The 18,196-nt window shown below is 53.1% G+C and overlaps 1 protein-coding gene across 2 annotated transcripts in view; it reads left to right on the forward strand.

Moving 5' to 3' along the window:
- PARVB (parvin beta) overlaps positions 1-18,196 on the forward strand; it is a 93,409-nt gene that overhangs the window by 42,652 nt on the left and 32,561 nt on the right. For both annotated transcript variants that reach the window (XM_066358625.1, XM_066358626.1), the window contains exons 2-3: positions 8,925-9,014; positions 11,763-11,833. In XM_066358625.1, coding sequence (XP_066214722.1) covers positions 8,925-9,014; positions 11,763-11,833 — 161 coding nt within the window. The remainder of the gene's footprint in view (positions 1-8,924; positions 9,015-11,762; positions 11,834-18,196) is intronic.

Genomic DNA, 18,196 nt, shown 5'->3' on the forward strand with positions numbered 1-18,196 from the left:
CTTTCTGTCGGAAAAGCTGAACAACGGCGCTCGTCCCTCAAGGTTCAGTCATCCTTTGTGAGTGAGAAGCCCGGGCGCCTCCTGTGTCTTGGTTTCTGCGTGCCGGGTGGTTTATATGGAAAACCTGACATTTAACGTTCACCTGGAAGTCTTTCTTCCTTTTCTTCTTCCCACAGACATTTTTTTTTCTTTCTTTCTGTGGTGCTCACATTTTCTGAGCACCCAGGGCAGAGGGGGAGAAGAGGGCTGACTCTTGGGGCCGAGGGAATGACCTGTTTGACGCTGGCTTCTGAGCTCCAGCCTTTCATATCTGTGCTTCGGCAGCTTTTGGTCCTCAGAAGCCCTGCGTTTCCCGAAGTGGATGGCTTTGCACTGGGCGGCCCCTGCCTGTAGCAGGAGACTGCCTGAGCGTGCGACCCAGCAGACGGGGTTTGAGAATGCTTCTCCAGGGGCAGCCTGACCCAGTAAGTCCCTAATTGCAGAGTGGAGTCTTTCCTCGTGAATCCTCATGCTCCGCACGGCCATGTTGCAGTAATTGGGTTCTTGGTGACTCAGGATGGCCAAGTTAATGTAACCCTTAATGGAAATTCGTCACCCACCTAATTAAGTGGCTGGGGGTGGAATGTTCTGCAAGAATAGTCTGTCCCCAGTTCTTCCAATTTATGTTTCTTCCCCAGATTCTTTCTTCAGCTCCATTTTGCCCTGGCAAACACATTTATAGTCATTCATTCATGCATTCGTTCATTCTGTGGGTAATTATTGAATGTTGCTATGCCCTGCACACCCTCCTTGTCTTTTGACTTTGTTTTTATTTCATAAGTAACACGTGAGCACAGTTGTGGCAGAACCTTGCCCAGTTCCCTCCTGTCCTTCCATCCCCCAGTTTCTTTTAGATGTGATACTACCCCTGTCATTTTGAAGCATCTCCTTTTGTTTTTCTGTTTTTTTTGGGTTTTTTTGTGAGAGGAAGCAAGGCAGAGAGACAGACCCCTGCATGTGCCTGACTGGGATCCACCTGGCAAGCCCACTAGGGGGTGATGCTCTGCCCATCTGGGGTGTTGCTTCGTTGCTCAACAACCAAGCTCTTCTTAGTGCCTTAGGAAGAGGCCATGGAGCCATCCTCAGCGCCTTGGGCCAACTCACTCTAATCAAGCCATGGCTGCAAGAGAGGAAGAGAGAGAAAGAGAGAGAGAAGTGAGAGGGGGAGGGGTGGAGAAGCAGATGGTCACTTCTGTGTACCCTGCTGGAAATCGAACCCAGGACATCCACATATTGGGCCAATGCTGTCCCACTGAGTCAACTGGCCAGGGCATTGTGTTTTCGTTTTTATATGAATTTGATGTGGACACATAGAAACATAGAGTTTTGAGTTTTCTGATGCATTTTTTTTACACGTTAATCTCATGCTGCATTGTTGTGAAACCTGCTTTTAAAACTCTACTCTGTAAAACAAACTGCAGTGAATTTTGCATTTGTTCCTTGAAGACCTTCTTGGTGCCGGGGGCTAGGCAGGGGCGTCGGGTGAACATGGCCGAGACGCACCCTTCCCCGGGTCTGCTGTGTGCTCTCACTTCTCCCGGCACGTGGGTACCTCCCGTTGGCCTTCCATCCACGTTAGTCAGATCTGCGGGCTAGTGGTGAAACCGCGAGGCTCACTGCTGTCTGGAAAGGACAGAGATTTAGCTGCGAGCGCTCATTGTGGGGTCAGGCATGTCTGCTGACCTTTGGATTTTGCCTTGTTGAAACACTCTCATGTTTGTTTTAGCCTCTGAACGTACTTGGTCTCGAGAAATTGGATGAGACCTCGTGCCCCAGTAGAGTGAACCCCATAAATCAGATGTTTGGGCAGCCGTCACGATGCTGTTATCCCCGCGGTCTCTTGTCTGCACTGCACTGAGAAATTATGGCGAGTTAACTGAATGTAAATTACCAACCACCACGCTGATTACCACGGGCCAGCCGTTGTGCGCCAAGGCCAGAATCCAGCCCTCAGTGATAACAGGACCGGCCGGGCACGTTAAAGGTTAAGAGGTTCTTTCTTTCACATTGTGCTACATGGATCACTGAAAGTAATTTCTCTCTCCTCCTGCACCGGGGTCAGGAAGGGCAGAGGCTCTCTCCGGGGCTGTTTGTCTTCACTGCCTTGACCCTGGACAGGCTGCGGCCATCCATCCATCCACCCGTGATCCTGAGAATCTTGGAGATTGAACTTGAGGTCATAACCTCACATTTCAATCAAGGCCTTGGCAAGCATGACACGCCGGAAATAGCTCGCCCTTTTGAATTACAACCGGTGGCTGGTTCTGATTAGCATCTCCTTGGAATCAGGAAGAGCTGTCCCACAGCACGCCCCCCCCCCCCAGCTGCTGAATTTTGTGGGTATAATTGTTCTTCTTTACATCTCATTTGGGCCTTAGTTAAAGTCCATTGAGCTGTGAGCTCTTCCCCATGAAGTACCATGTGATTTATTTTTTAGAAGGACCATTCTGTTGTGAAGACCTTCATGGCTGATGAATTTAATTATTCCAATGAATTGCAGCTTCTGCAAAGGAATGACCCTGCCCTCCGAGCGCAGAGGGAAGTTGGAGAATTCACAGACAGCTCACTTCCCCGGTGGAGGCCTGGGAAGCCTCTTTTAACAGAGATGTCGTGGGTTCCTGCTGAAGCCCTTGGCAGTTGGGGGGCGGGGGGGGGGTGCTCTTTTCTTTATCTACCTTTCTTGTCCCTGCTGACTCTGAGGACTTCTCCGAGGAGGAGCAGGGCTAACTAGACGTGGCTCTGTCTTGAAAAGGGCTGGTTAAGTGTCCCAATTGGGGCCTCTAGGCTGTGTCTCCAAGTTCTTTGAGCTGTGGGTGGGGGAAGAGAGCCCTTTTTTTGTTGGCGTTTTCTCTTTGATCCTGGTTCAGACAGGCCCGCTGAAAATTCTCCTGTGATCTTTTGTTCTCTCTGAAAACCAGGACGTGTGTATGGAAGCGAGAGCCCCCGATGGTAACAAAGTGTCTTCACTGGGTTGAAATGACACACTTAGGAAAAAAAGTCAGAAAATAGAGCTGTCACAGCTTTAGTCTCTGAGGCCCACATTCGCGCCACCCACCCATGAGGCCCTTCTATTCTCCCTGAACCCTCAGCCCGTGAGTACTCCACCCCAGGAGCTCCCTGCTCCCCATCTTCACGAGGCTGCGTTGTGGTCCCCCTTCCTGCCCTGGCGCCCCCAGGACGAGATGCCGAGAAGCCTTTGCGTGTTCAGATCTCTGCATCCCGTCACTGTGACCTTGCTCTGTCAGCCAGCCCGCTTTCAAAGTTGTTTTCCTAATAACGTCAAAAGGGAAAAAGAAAAAAAAAAAAGGCTGCCTAAAAGCTTTTATTTATTTATTTATTTATTTATTTATTTATTTATTTATTTATTTTAATCACTTTCTTTTTTGGAAAGAACCTGGGTATAAATAAGTAAAGACATGAAAGCCATACAAAGAAAAAAGATGAAAAACAAAAGAATCAAAGAGGGAGCCTTGGCGTTTGGCTGGGGTGCGGAGGGGTGCGAAGGGCAGCCCTTCAGCGGTTTGCTATCGGGCGGCTGGATTTTCACGTTCAAGTCTCGTTCTTCCTTTTTATAAAAGTGCTTGTAATTCCAAGTGGGAGAAGTGGTTCCATTTCCAGCCGTGCCCAGGCTTTGGGCAGTGGGCATGGTGGGAAGGGGACATGCTTTGGAAACGCACGTGTGTGTATCCCCTCAGCGGACGCTCAACACCGGCATCGACTGAGTGCTCACTGTGAGCCAGCAGCTCTTCGAAGAGCTCGTCTCTTTGCATGGAAACTGAGGCACACAGCCATTAAGCAGCCCTCCCGGGATCACCCAGTTTGTCAGTGGTCAAACCGTGTTCTGAAACCTGCAGGTTGGCCCCGGGGTTCTAAGCCCTTTGTCATGCTGCTGCTCCAACGCCCTTAAAGACCCACTGCGTGCACAGGAGTGGAGTCAGCACTGGTGTGGGCGGACGGTCCAGGAAAGAGATAGTTACAGGGCTGTGAGACTTGAATTGGGCAGAAAGGATTCTGGGATGGATGTGGAGCACCCAGGAGGGCTTCCTGGAGGAGGTAGCCAGTAAGTTGAGGCTGAAAGCTGAGTAAGACTAAATTGGGGATGGTGAAGTGCAAGACCGGGTGAAACTAGGTTTGGTTGTGACGCCAGGGGCACTGGTGGTGTTATCTCAGGTACCTTCACCTCTAACACAGGCTAGCCCAACCAGGACCCAGCCACTCTCTCATAGACTGATTAGGAGATGAAATGAATAAATGGTATGGAAAATGTCTAGCATATACATAGTAGGTGCACAGGAATTTTTAGTAGCCCTCTTTCTCTTCCCCACTGACAAGCAGGACATTTATTGTGACCTGAAGTTACAAACTGGTGGCCCCTGGCTGACCCACAGAATTTGAGTTACTTGCTTACATTTATAAATTGGGAGATTCTCCACAAAACCCCAGATTTTCACCTTTATTTGAAAACTCCTAAGATCTGGCGACCGTGGCCTGCCACCCTGGGCTGGGTGAGGAGTGGCTGTCCCCAACGGGATACGTGTCCTGTTGAACGTTCTCCCTTGGCTTTCTCTGAAGACCCAGGCTCCATCCCCTCTCTCTCTGACCCTCCTGGCATTCCCCAGCCCCGTGCCCACTGTGTGGTCTGCGGCCACTGAGTGTTACCATGGGGGCGGGGTGGACCCTGGCGCAGTAGGAATGCGTCGGCGTCGACTTCCTTGTGGTTGTCTGTTGGATTTAGTGTGGATGAGGGCACTCACCTCCGAACAGTGACGGGCACTCACAGTTCAGCCCCAGCCTCATCACCGGGCCCCAGGCCTTTTCAACACCCACACCCGCCTGCACACCCACCAGACATCCGGATCTCTCTCCGTGACTCAGGGCAGCTGGGAATTCACATTGCTCACATCTTTGAAGTGTTTCCCTTTCTGGCAAGTGGATCAGTACTTGAAAAACCAAAACATTCCTGGGATGACTGGAAAGCCACTCAGCTGGCAGAGCGGGATCCTTGGGGAAAAGCCACGGTTCAAGAGGAGCCCCTCCTTCCAGTCATTGGACTGACCCTCGGAAGATGACAGGCAGATACAGACAGAAGCTTCCCAGCCAAGTGCCCCTCAGGGAACCCAGGCTGTGAATGGTTGCAACCAAGTCCCGAAGAGGCACCTGGGAACCCGCCTGGGGTTCGGCGTCGACATGGCTGCCATGTTTATCTTCCAGAATTCGGCTCTGATTTGTGATCCATATGCTATGCACAGAGTCCCAAAGTTCCTTCTTTGTATTCTTGGCATCTTTCAAGGCTGTATGCACTTGTCACCTCCTCCAGGAAGCCTTCCACAGTTCTCCCTGGGATGAGGGACCTCACCTTCCTCTTCATTACTCGTGGCTCAGTTTGCACCCCTCTTGGAGCCCCTATTTATCCACACCTGTCCCACCCTCTCACAGAGTTTGTACTTGGACCCAGGACCCAGGACCTCAATTTCATTCCTCAGAACCCCCCTGGAGTTAGTTGCTGCTGCCATCCCGTTACAGACGGGAAAACTGAGACTCGGCATGGTGAGGGGACTTGCTCCAAGCCACACCCCAGCAGGTGGCAAAGTGAGATTTGAACCTGGAGCTCTGTGACTGCAGACCCAGGCTCAGAACAGCTGGTGGCTGGCCCTGTGGTCTGCCTGGGATCCCTTCCTCCAGGCCTGAGGTCCTTGTTATCCTCAGGGCTTTATGCATAACAGGCCCCTTTGGAGCGTGCTGTTGAGCCAGACCTGGGCGGGTCTGAGAGAGCAGTTCTCATTTATTAAGGTCGTGAAATTCTGGGCCCTGTTTAGTGTTATCTTTGATGTTCAAGGGCGGTGTGGAAATTGCTCTGTTTTCATTTGACCCAATTTCTGTGCTTTGAAAATGCCATTCCCTTCCCCTCTCCCCCCCCTTCCCCTAGCTCTCTGCCTGGAAGCACTTTTTTTTCTCTTTCCCCTGTGCCCCTCCCCCACTTGCTCCGGCACATGTCCAGTGTCCACGTGAGTGATGACCTGTGTGGCAGTCTGCGGCTTTCTGAGAGAAGTTATGGGCTCACAGTAACAACTCACCTGTGCCCTGAAGCCCACCTGTGCAACTCTCTGTTGGCCTTTCTGTCCCACTTCTGTGACATCAGCCCAGGACACAGGACCTAGGCGCCCAGGGTCTTCTGCATACACCCATTTCACCAGGTCATGTACCTACCTTTGTAGAGGTGAGGACTTTGTGGGGAAAAAAATAAAAAAAAACCCTTTCCTCCTTCCTTTTCTGCCTTTGAAAACTCTTTTCTGGTTAAATACTTGTCATGACGTAAAAATAATCACTGGAACTTTGTCTCTGTTTTCTAAAGTCACCTAAGTGAGCCATGGGGAACTTCGGAGTATTTTCAGGGGAGGGAGACAGTAAGGGGTCTCACCAATCAGCATGCTCATCAGTTACTCATGAAGGTGTTAAACGTTGGCTGCTTCCTGCTCAGTGTTTGGGGGACTACAGGGGGGCCTGTTCTGGGATGTGTCCTGTGGGGTTAAGATGGTGTGCACACTGCCCACGGCAGGGCGGACCTCCAGGCTGGAATGTTGTGGGAGAGGCCTACGCTTCCTTCTTTTCTTTTTAATTGTGGTAAAATGTGCGCAACATAAAATTTACCATCTTAACTATTTCTTCAGAGTGTAGTTCAGTGGCATTAGGTCCGTTCACATTGTTGTACAGCCATCACCACCATCCTCTCCAAAACTTTCTCATCTTCCCGAACTGGTACTCTGACCATTAAACAACATGCCCACGCCCTCCCCCAGCCCTGGCCCCCACCATTCTACTTTCTGTCTCTGTCAATTTGAGCGCTGTAGGGACCTCACTTATGTGGAATCACATAGGCTTTGTCCTTTTGTGTCTGGCTTATTTCACTCAGGGGTCATCCATGTTGGTATGTCAGAAGCTCCTTCCTTTTTTTTTTTTTTTTTTAATTATTTCTTTTTATTTATTTATTTATTATTATTTTTTTTTTTGTATTTTTCTGAAGCTGGAAACGGGGAGAGACAGTCAGACAGACTCCCGCATGCGCCCGACCGGGATCCACCCGACACGACCACCAGGGGCGAAGCTCCGCCCCTCCAGGGCGTCGCTCTGCCGCGACCAGAGCCACTCTAGCGCCTGGGGCAGAGGCCAAGGAGCCATCCCCAGCGCCCGGGCCATCTTTGCTCCAATGGAGCCTTGGCTGCGGGAGGGGAAGAGAGAGACAGAGAGGAAGGAGGGGGGGTGGAGAAGCAAATGGGCGCTTCTCCTTATGTGCCCTGGCCAGGAATCGAACCCGGGTCCCCCGCACGCCAGGCCGACACTCTACCGCTGAGCCAACTGGCCAGGGCAGCTCCTTCCTTTTTATGGGTGAGCCATATTCCACTGTGTGGACCCACCACAGGGTTTATCCATCATCCACCAGTGGGCACTCGGGCTGTTGCCACCTTTTGGCTCCTATGAGTCATGCAGCTGTGAACATGGGTGTGTTTTCTAAACAGTCTTGTATCAGGGCCTTCACTGATGGTAGAAGCTAGTGTCCTGAGGCCCCTTTGGCGGAGATTGGGTCTCCAGCCAAATCCGCAGAGCCCACTCTGTGGCCAGCTGTGAGCTTGGGACCCAACACTCATCATCTCCTCAGCTTTTCCAGGGACCCTGACATATAGAGGGCCAGCCTCACAGAGCTAGTAAGCTCTATGTCACATTGAACCACCTAGCGAGGGGGGAGTAAACCCTGGTCCACCTATTCCAGAGCCACCGTGCCACGTCCCCTTGCTACTCTGTCGTTTCAGGTGCCCAGACTGTAGGTGTTAAAGGTTCAAGGTGACTGTGGCATTGAAAGAGGAAATAGATTTTCATCTCTAAGAACGCTCGTCAAACAGAAGGCCTGGGCCCTGTCACTGGCAATCACCAATGGAGAGGGCCGGTTCTGTGGCCTGGGGCCGGGGACTGTGGCCAGGCTGTGCTCAGCCAGGGCTGTAACAAGCAGCAGGGGCCCAGGCCCCACCCCACACCCAGTGAATCTGATCCTGGGGCTGAGCCCGGAACCTGACAAGCAGCGGGTCTGGAAGTCACAGTCATGGCGGATGGGAGGCGTGTGGTGTTCAAGGCAGGGGTGTTAGTGCCCGGTGTGTTGGAGGTGCTCCCTGGTGGACCTGACTTTGGGTGTCTTCCCCAGGTCTCTCAGAGTGGGGAGTGAGGCATTCCTGCCGCCGTAGAGTTCACACTCTGCCTCTGGTTGTCCCAGGACCCCGCGGACCTTCGCTTGTGCTCTCCAGACAGGAGGTCGTGCTGCCCCCAGCTCAGAGCCCATGTTGCGTGTTCTGTGCTCCAGACCTCAGGCAGCCCCTGCCATCGGACTCTCAGGGTTCTGTTCCTGATGGACGTGGCCATGATGATGGCATTGCTCTAAGTTCTGGACTTGCTTGTGCATGTGTTGGGAGGGGGCCTTCACACCTGGCATCCCCGTGGCGGGACAGAGCGCTCCAAGGAGGGAAGGGGAGCCCTGCCTTCTGAGGCTCTGTCGCCATGATCCAAGCTTTGTCCATCTCAGTGGCCTTAGGCAGATCTGGAAGCATCCAAAAGCTTCCATGTCTTAGTCACGTATTCCAAAGAGCAGTAAAAGCAGACTGGCAAGGCTTGGTGGGGATGGGGCGGTGTCTGGCGAGGGGAGAGAATTGCAGAACATATTCTTGGTTCGAGTTACTTTTCCTCAGACTTTTTCTGGGCGACAAGCCATTTACAAATGTTTGTGAAATGCTTAAAAAACAGGAGTTGATTTCTCTTTGTTTCTACTGCCAACACAGGAAGCCATGGAATTCCGTGTACACTAAACTTTTTTTTTTTTTGTCCTTTCTCTTTCTGCTCGACAGTGAGTGACCTGCAGGAAGAAGGCAAAAATGCCATCAACTCACCGATGTCTCCTGCCTTGGCGGACCTTCATCCTGAGGACACCCTGCTAGGTACCGTGGGCTCCCCCAACCCCCTGCCACGAGACAGCGAAGCTTCTGGGGCATGCAGTTTAGGGAGAAGCGTGCTGGTCACAGCCTTTTGATCAGACATCACACTGGGCGGCATCTGAGAGTTTGGACTCTTAGCTCAAGGTCATTTTAGAAAAGCGTGCAGGAAAAAAAAATAAGTCAATTTGCCTCTTTCTGGTTTAAAAAAACGTAAGTTTTATTATTGTTGAGGTCTGGTGAGGCCAACAGATCAGGAGAGAGTGCTGTTGAAAAGATCGTGCATTATACCCACCGTTGCCAAGGTCGGGGAACCGTGCCAGGAAGGGCCACGCAGGGGAGCATCAGGGTTGGGGGGAGGAGGGAAAGTCTAGGCAGGAGCCTTTCTTGGGAAGGAATGGATGTGGTTTTCATGGGAAGGAATGGACGAGGCAGGGGAAGCGGGCTTAGAATTGGCTGATGTGAATAACTGCAGTAGGCTCTGGAGTGTAGGGTCTGTGCTGAGCTGTCCGTGCCTGGCCCCACAGGGATTAGGGAAGGGGATGTTGCCTGGGACTGTTGAGCCCAGTAACAGAGGGGGCTGGGTGTGTTGGGGTGTGAGCTCCTGCTGGTTTGCATGTGAAAGGTCCTTATGGGGAGTTGTTGGCTGTCTTGTCTTGGGAAGTAGCTAGCCCCTGGAGGGGCAGTCTTCCTAGGCCCACAAGACCCCCAAGTGTGAAAGCATCAGAGAACAAGACACATGAGTCATGTACCTCCCTCCATCTCTCTGCATGCTGGAGCTGTCCCAGGCCCGGGACTTGCTAGGTGGGACCTGCCAACCGTACCTGGCTCCTTGGGACCATGTCACAGTCCGGCACTAATGAGGTGACAGCCTGGACCCATTTCCCTTAAAACGTGTTTTGGGATCTGATCAGTCTGGAAGGTGATAGTGTTTCCAAACCGTGTTCAAAGGGAAGCCCCGGTGGATCCTGTGTTGTGGTTTCCACGGCCAGGCCGGGCCAGCGGGAGTGCATGGAGACAAACGCGTGTGCAGCCCAGCCCGCCCGATGCCAAGGGCTGGCCGAGCTCCTGGCGGCCCCACAGGGTCCGCTCCCTCTCCTCTTGGAAGAGTGCAGCTCTTCATTGCTACTGTTGCTGATGGTCTTCAGTATGGCTGAAGCGGATGTCCAGGCGGACACTTCTGGGTGACTCTGTCTGAGGGGGGATTGGGGGTCAGCTTGTGGGTCTGGATCTCAGCCTGAGGTAGCGCGGGGCCTCTCCACCTCGGCACCGTAGCCAGTTGGCACTGAATAGTCCTTGTTGTGGGGCTCGTCCTGTGCCTTGTGGGGAGTTGGTCAGCATCCCTGGTCTCCATCCACGATATGCCAGTAGTAGCATTCCCCTCCCCGCCTCCAGGCATTGCTGCCTTGGGGTGGGGGACACAGTCACTCCTGGTTGAGAACACTGGTTTAGACCAACAGGGTAGGAAAGAGATTCGTCATAAGTGTGTGGCAGGCTGTTGTTTTTTCTATAGTGCCTTGAACCTGCCTGCCCCTGGGCCCTAACCCCCCTCGTCTCACCATCTTTCTGACCAGCTGCTCTGGGGCCTGCATGTTGGCATTCTCCAGTTTGCTTCGTAAGGTTCTGTGGCCCCCGAAGCTCAGGGAGCACCTGCAGCTGAGCTCTGAAGGGTGAAGGGATGTGGAGTGGGGGAGAGGAGGCAGAAAGAGAGTAGCACATGCCAGGGCCCTGAGGCAGGCAGTGCTGGGGCTTCCTGAGGAGCGAGGGAGGCCCGGAGGGCCGCAGAGGCCACACAGAGGACACTAGCCTCATCCCAGGGGTAGTGGGAGGCTCCTGAGGGCCTCAGGTGTGACATCACCAGGGATCCCCTTGTGGTCCCCTGTGTGCTACCTGGCACGTCCCTCTCAAGCATCATATCTGCATGACTCCAAAAATAGTTTTCCCACTTTGTCACTTTAGCTGCTGTGAAGCCACTGTCACTCAAAGCTGCTTTATTCCCACCCCCACCGGCAGGGTTCTCAGCTCCATAGGAGCCTGTCTGGGCCTGGGAGCCGGGTCTCTGCCGCTTCCGGGCACCCCCGTCTGTGCGCCCTGGCCCTGGCCCGCCTGTAGTGTAGCCCCCGGTGTTCTTTCGTCTCCCTGGTCAGCGTGTTCTGCATTGTGACAGGCCTCTGTAGGTCTGTCCCTCTGTGGTCACACTTCCCCATTATCGCCTCGTCACTCTTTCAATAACGAGCTTGCAGGTCTCCTGTGGTCTGTGGGTCGAGGCCAGAGCATGCGGGGGCGGGGTGGGCAATGACAAACAGATAAACAGGGTAACGGGATAAGGATGAACACATTTTGCTGTGAGATATCATCCTTTTTTTCTGCTTTTTCTTTCTAATATTTTTTTGTTCGTACTGTTTTATATAGCAGTGAGCTTCCTCCGTGTATATGTTCATTAATAGTGGCTCTGCCCACGGGTCCAACTCAGACCTGTGTGCGTGGCGACATTGCCCAGGGTCTCTCCTGAAGGATGAGAGTCAGTGAGGGGCGAGGCCAGCAGAACGATGGGGTGACTGCGTCCCCTTTAGGGAGAGGTGAAGGTGCAAGGGTGCCGTCGCCTTCCCACCCACCCTTCCCACGGTCACCTGGTGGTGTGTGTGGCCAGAGTGGCTCGTCCTCGCTGAGAAAACACCAGGCTTTCCGCTCTCAGCCGCCCGGTGTGCCTGCCCCCGTGGCTGACGCTGACCCTGACTCCTTTGTCTCCGGCAGAGGAGAATGAGGAGCGCACGATGATCGACCCCACCTCCAAGGATGACCCCAAGTTCAAGGAGCTGGTCAAGGTAAGGAGGGGTGTCTTGGTTGGAACGTTGCTGTTGGGACCATGCCTTGAGGATTCAGGCTCTTGTGGGAAAGGAGCAAACCCTGTGGGCTGGGGAGAGGCCCTCGGTGCTGCGCTAGGTTAGCTGAGGGGCGTGTAAGTGAGGAGGCTGGTTGGAGGAAGGGGTCAAGGTGACAGCATGGACACTTCCCAGGTGCCCGGCTTCCCTGGGGCCTTTACAGCTGCTGGCTTACACTCTGTGCTGGGCAGAAGGAGCGGCTGGAGGGAACTATCTCAGCCCCTGGCAAACTGGGGTAGACTCCACCCAGGGCGTGAAGGAGGATTCAGAGATAGCTCTGAAGAGCTGGGTTGTTTCCCAGGCGGATACGACCCCTCCAGCCGCTTCTGCTTGGGAGCCGTCTGATGCCGACACGCCTGCTCTGGGCAGATGGTCAGTTTCTGCGGCGTCTGGAAGTTACAGTTAACAGCTAGACAAAGAGATGGCCGGGTTGTTCCCCAAAGTCCAGGAAGCGAGGACGGGCAGGCAGGGGCTCTGGGCCTCTGGGTGGCTTTTGTCCCCCCAGCCTGGTTTCCGAGCTGCAGCTCAGCGAGGAGACTTTGTTTGTAGCATTTGCTGCGTCCACGCACGGAGGGCACATGTGATGCTCCGATCTGAACATGACGGGGCTTCAGGGGGAAGCCTGGTGAACAGAGGCTCTGGGCTCTGACAGCGGCCTCCCCCCGTGCCACCAGCGCTGGCTCCGAAGGCCTCTGTGGATGTCGCTTTGCTTCTGCAGCCCATGGCCAGCGCCAGGGACCTGGGGGCTTTGTTATGGCAGGGTGCGTCTCAGACAGACATAGTCTGTTTGAAGTGCTTTTCAAAAACCGTTTCTCCGCCTGCACCGTCGCTGTGGGCCTGGCGTGGTCGCATGGTGGTCGTTTCCCAGGGGCTCATCCAGGATAAAGGGAACCTTTGCAGGAGATAGCCTTTTAAACACTGAAATTGAAAATGTCAGTTTTTAGACCCACCACAAAATGTTGATTCCTAGTTTATTTTATTAAGATTTTTTCCCCCCTTGAATATCAGTTTGTTATTCTGAACCGAGCGTCGCTGAGGAAAGTGACCCTGTCTTTCAGCCACCAGAATGGCATTCCTGGAGGAGAGTTCAGCCGTGGACAGTGGGGGGACGGGGGGACGTGCACTGTGTTTGTCAGGGTTGTCCAGTGAAACTGAACCCGTGGGTATGGATTGCGGTCTGTCTGTCCGTCCGTCTGTCTGTAGATGGAGGCTAAGCAGTCCCATGGCCCGCTTTCTGCAAGCTGCAGTCTCAGGGGAGCTGGTGGTGTCGTCTGAAGGCCAGAGAGCTGAGGTCAAGAGATCGAGATCCCAGCTCAGCTGCCAGGCAGAGAGAGGGCAAAGCCATCCCTCCCCTACTTTTTTGTTCTATCTGGCCGTCAGTGGATTGCATGACGTCCCCAGGACAACCTGTAGGTTTGATGATCTGAGATAAGCACCCCTAGAACTAACCAACCGTGGTTACACTCATGGTTATGATTTGCTACCGTGAAGGGACGCAGATTAAAATCAGCCTGGGGTGGGGGCGGCGTGTGGAGCAGGGTCCAGGAGGACACCCACCCTGCCTGCCGTCCCAGGGAACCGTGGACAGTGTCACTTATTGGCAGTGATGTGATGGTAGTTGAGGAGCGTTGCCCACCAGGGATGCTCCCGACCCTCACAGTCCAGTGCTTTTCCTGGGGCACCATCTTGTAGACATGGCTGACTGCCCTGGTGGCTGACCTGTCTCCAGCCTCCAGCTGGAACAGATAGAGGGTGACCCAAAGTCCCCTCACGTCCCCCAGGCCATGTTAGTCCTCTCTGGCCAGCCCAAGGCTCCCACAGCTTTTGTCCAGCAGGGCACTCCAGGGGCTTAGAGGTCACCGCCCAAGGGCCTAGTCCTGACTGCTCCTTGACCCATTTAGATTCTGCACCATGTGCATGGCCTGTGCCCTTGGGGTCCTGGCCTGGAGCCCTGTCCTCTGTAGCTCAGTTTTCTCCCCATCTTTCCGCTACAGCACATTCCCCAGGCCTCCTCCACTCCCCCCCCCCCCCAACGCTAGCTCGTTTTCCTCCTGAACTTCCTGCTGCCCGAACCCCCATTTGCTTACTCGCTGGTTTTGGGCTTCCTCCTCCCCGTGCAGTCAGGACTGTCACTGTTTTGCTCCCAGCCAAGCCCTGGCTCCTAGAGGTGTGCCTGCCCACCATGGGCCGATTTCTGTGTGCTCTATGTTTGGGGTGGCAGTGCCCGTGTGAGGCTCAGACAAAACACCTCCCTCCACTTCACCTGGTCGGTTCTTACTGTTTTTCAAATATCATTCCCATGCTGGAGACCAGTGTTTTTCAACCACTGGCCCTTGGACCGGTGTCAGTCCACCAGAAAATTCATGCTGGTCTGCGAGTTAACCACCCTGATGGTGTATGAAAATTACAAACCCAATGATCTTAGTCAAATTCACTTATGCTCAGGGTGATTGCCACTTATCAGCCTGTATCATCAATGAAAATACCATTGAGGTTGTTACATAGATATCTTTGGAACTTGTAGGCTCTTTGGAACAACCTTTTCACCGTAGAGAGCGTTTACAAACCATACACAGTAGACAAAGAGCATTCAGACAAACTTATGTGACATTCAGTGCTTCGTGCACATGCAGTTCGGAAATCAAGCACCAGTCTGTACTGTGTTGCACTGATCTGCGCGGTAAGATAAAACTTTATTTGTTGAGTGTTTCTGTTTCTGGCCAACTAAGTTAGCTGTTCCCAAGTGTCAAGAGGCTGAAAACCATTGCTGTGGACTAATTATCTGAGCTTCTAGCTGATTAAATCTGAGGAGGCCCCAGCCAAGTCGCCTCCTGGTGGTTCTCTGTAGGGATTCAGCTCCGAAACAGAGGTTTTTGGTGCAGAGTGGTCCACGTGCAGGGTCAGGGTGAGGTCTGTGTGACATCCTGACTGTTGGCCACTTACCAGTCTTGGGGACGTTTCTCAGGAAGCACGGTCCATACCCTTTTCTCTGTTTCCATTCTCTGTTCTCTGTCACCTAAACTTCTCTTTTGTACCCCTTGCCTTGGCCCCTGTCCTGTCTCCCTCTGTGGACTCACCCCGCGGACCCTGCTGCCTCTGGACTGTCACTACGTAAAATACTGTCCGCTGCCCTCTGCTTCCTATAAAACAAAACAAAACACAAATAAAAACAAACCCTGGCTCTGACATTCATCCAAACACTCTGTCTGGGCATCTGTTGTGCATAATGCAGGTTAAGGGGTGAAGGGTTTGTTGAGCTCTGGAGTCCGGCTTCCTGGATTGCAAAACCAGCTCAGATAAAAGTGGGGAAACAGTCGCACGTGCCTCCCAGCGTTGTTGTGAGGATAATGTTAGGCCGCACACACAATTCCAGGTTATTACGACATGGCAGGCACTGTACCAGGTGCTGGCCCATGGGCGCAAGCAGGGAGGTGAGCAGGCAGATGGGTGCGTAGGACGGATTTAGAAGTGACACAGTAGCCTGTAGGTTCAAGAGCTCAAAAGACTTACCCTGACATCTTCTATGGCTGTTGTCTCGTCCTGTGGTCATTTTCTCTAGATCCTGCGGAAATGCCCTGGAGTATTTACAGGTGGATAGCTTGTGCTGCCTGGGTGGACAGCGGTTTACAGATGATACACTTTATGGGATTTTTTCTTCTTTTCCAAGTGAGAGGAGGGGAGATAGAGAGACAGACTCCTGCGTGCACCCCTACTGGGATCCATCCGGCAACCCCCATCTGGGGCCATGCTCGCAACTGAGCTATTTTTAACACCCGAGGAGGAAGCTCCACAGAGCCATCCTTAGTGCCTGGGGCCGATACATTTGAACCAATTGAGCCATGGCTGTGGGAGGAGGAGAGAGAGAGAGAGAGTGAGAAGGGGGAGGGGTGGAGAAGCAGACGGTTGCTTCTCCTGTGTGCCCTGACTGGGAATTAAACCCAGGATATCCACATGCTAGGCTGATGCTCTACCACTGAGCCAGCCGGCCAGGGCTCACTTTATGTTTTTAATGATCTTTGAAAGGGGGCCTGGCAATTTTCATGCTTTCCAGAACGCATTGCCAGAGAAAGACCTCCACACCTGAGAACACATCGGCCCACTGCAGGCTAGCTGTGTCATCACTGGGGTCTGCGTGTCTCCCCATGAGCAGGTTTCACATCTCATTCCCCAGTTTATTGGGCAAGACTCTCCCTGGTTGTTAAATTCTGTGTTCTTCCTCCCTTCGTTCTTGTGAAAAAAGTCAGCGGCGTGAAATTGCTCCTCTGGGTGGAAGACGATGCGGTTAGAGCCGTGGGAGATGCCTCGTGATGGGTTCTGGCGCGCCACACGCCGGGGACTGTGCCCTCCGTGGATTCAGCAGCGACAAGCCAGTTTGGAAGTGATTAAAACGTAACTGTCATACTTTGGGGGAGACAGACTGCAGATCCTGATTATCATTCAGAAGGAGCTAAAGGGAAAGTGATTTTTATTCTGGTTTGAGCAAGCTCGTAAAACGTTATGCAAAGAGCGTGGTGCCAAGGGCATCATTATAATACGTTTCCCAGACATGCGCCCACAGGATTCAGGGCTCGCAAATGAGGACGTCCCTGAAAGTCATGGAGAGGCCTGTGAAGCAGAGAACGAAGACAGATGACCTGAGATGGACAAGGGGGTGTCCATGAGGAGATGGCACCTCCACGGGGGGTGGCAGTCATACCGGGGTGGGTTGTGTTTGGTTCTCAGAGCAGAAAGACCAGTGCCCTGTCCTGTCCCATGGAGGCTGATTTTCACCCACTCTGGCTGTGGTTTTATCTTTGGGCTTTGACCAATTTGATCTATGTGGACTTTTTTGAAACTTGAGTTTCCTCTCAGAACAGATGCCGCCTGCCTGGTCTCTCCTGGTAGGACTGTGCGCCGGGCAAGGGAGTCTCTGGAACCACACGTCTGTGTGCCCCGGACACTTTAGCCACTGGGGATGCAGCATGGAGCGAGACAGGTGTGGATGTTGACCTTGATCACCTGGCGGAGGTGGGTTTGCCAGGCGTCTCCACTGCACCTGCCTTGTTCCTTTCATAACATCGGTCACAACCTGAGCATGTATGTTCTTATTTGTCTTCAATGTCTGATAAGAAGGTAGGCCCTCAAGGACTGACATTCCCTCTGTCCTACTTATTCCCAAAGCCTGGCACATAGTAGGTGCTTGGTAAATTATTTAATTAACTCAATACCTGCTTATGGAGCTACAGTGCTAGGCAGTGAGCCCTGGGTGTTGGGGACAGAGCCACAGACAAGACAGTTATAGTTCATGCCCCCAGAGAACTTAACGTCCAGTGGGGTAGATCATTATAAATAAAGATGTGTTGGCATTGTTTGTGTGAACAGGGTTAGGGAAAAGGCACTTGGGTTTGGTGGCAGCCATGGTGGGAAGGTGGTGGCCAGGTTAGGGCAGGCAAGGAATAATACAGAAGCTTGAGATCTGAAGGATGAGTGAGAACTGGCCAGGCACTGAGGGAGGGGGATATGTTCAGGGTAGAGAAATAGCATGTGCAAAGGCCCTGAGACACAGGTGAGCTTGGAGTGTTTGAAGAACACCAGTGAGGAGGTACGGTGCTCAGTTAGGGCTGTGGCACTGATTCATGGAGGTGGTTTGGATAAAGGCGGTGGGAGGGGAGGTGGTGAGAGGTAGACCCAGTTAAGAAATGGGCAGAAGTAGGGTTAGGAGGTAGAGCTTAGGCCCCTGAAACTGGTGGGCGATGTCTGTTTCCCTCTCAGAAAAGGAGCATGGGTTGGGTGGGGGTGAGTTGAGTTAGAGGGGCTCATGGAACACCTGAGCAGAAAGAAGGATGGTACAGAGGTGGGGCTTAGGTGCTTCTGGGACAAGGATAGCGTTGGAAGTCGTGGGAGGGCATGAGCTGGGGCTGTTCAGGGCAAGGTCTCAGGAACTTGCCCTTGGAAGATCAGGCAAGGAAGGAGGTGACAAGAAGGAGCACCCTCCCCCTAAGGAAACTGGAAGGGCGGTCAGAGGAGAGAGTGGAAACTGGGAGGAGGGGGCAGCTTGACTGGGAGCTGATGGTGCCACGTCACTGGCCAGTGCTTCGTCTCCTCGGCGCTGGGTCCTCAGGGAGGGAGAAGGAGGAGGCCGAGCAGGGAGGAGCTGGCTGACCTTCCCAGGAACAGCGTTCATAATACCAGGATGCCCCAGGGCAGCTCACCTCTTTCTTCTTCTAAACCTCTCTTTCATTTGTTTTTATATGTACTTCTATTCTTCATGGGATTATGTGTCTGACTTAATAATTTTGAGTCAGTGGGAAAATAGAATGCACTTCA

This window comes from Saccopteryx leptura, chromosome 1 (assembly GCF_036850995.1).
Source record: "Saccopteryx leptura isolate mSacLep1 chromosome 1, mSacLep1_pri_phased_curated, whole genome shotgun sequence".
In the NCBI taxonomy this organism is placed as follows: Eukaryota; Metazoa; Chordata; class Mammalia; order Chiroptera; family Emballonuridae; genus Saccopteryx; species Saccopteryx leptura.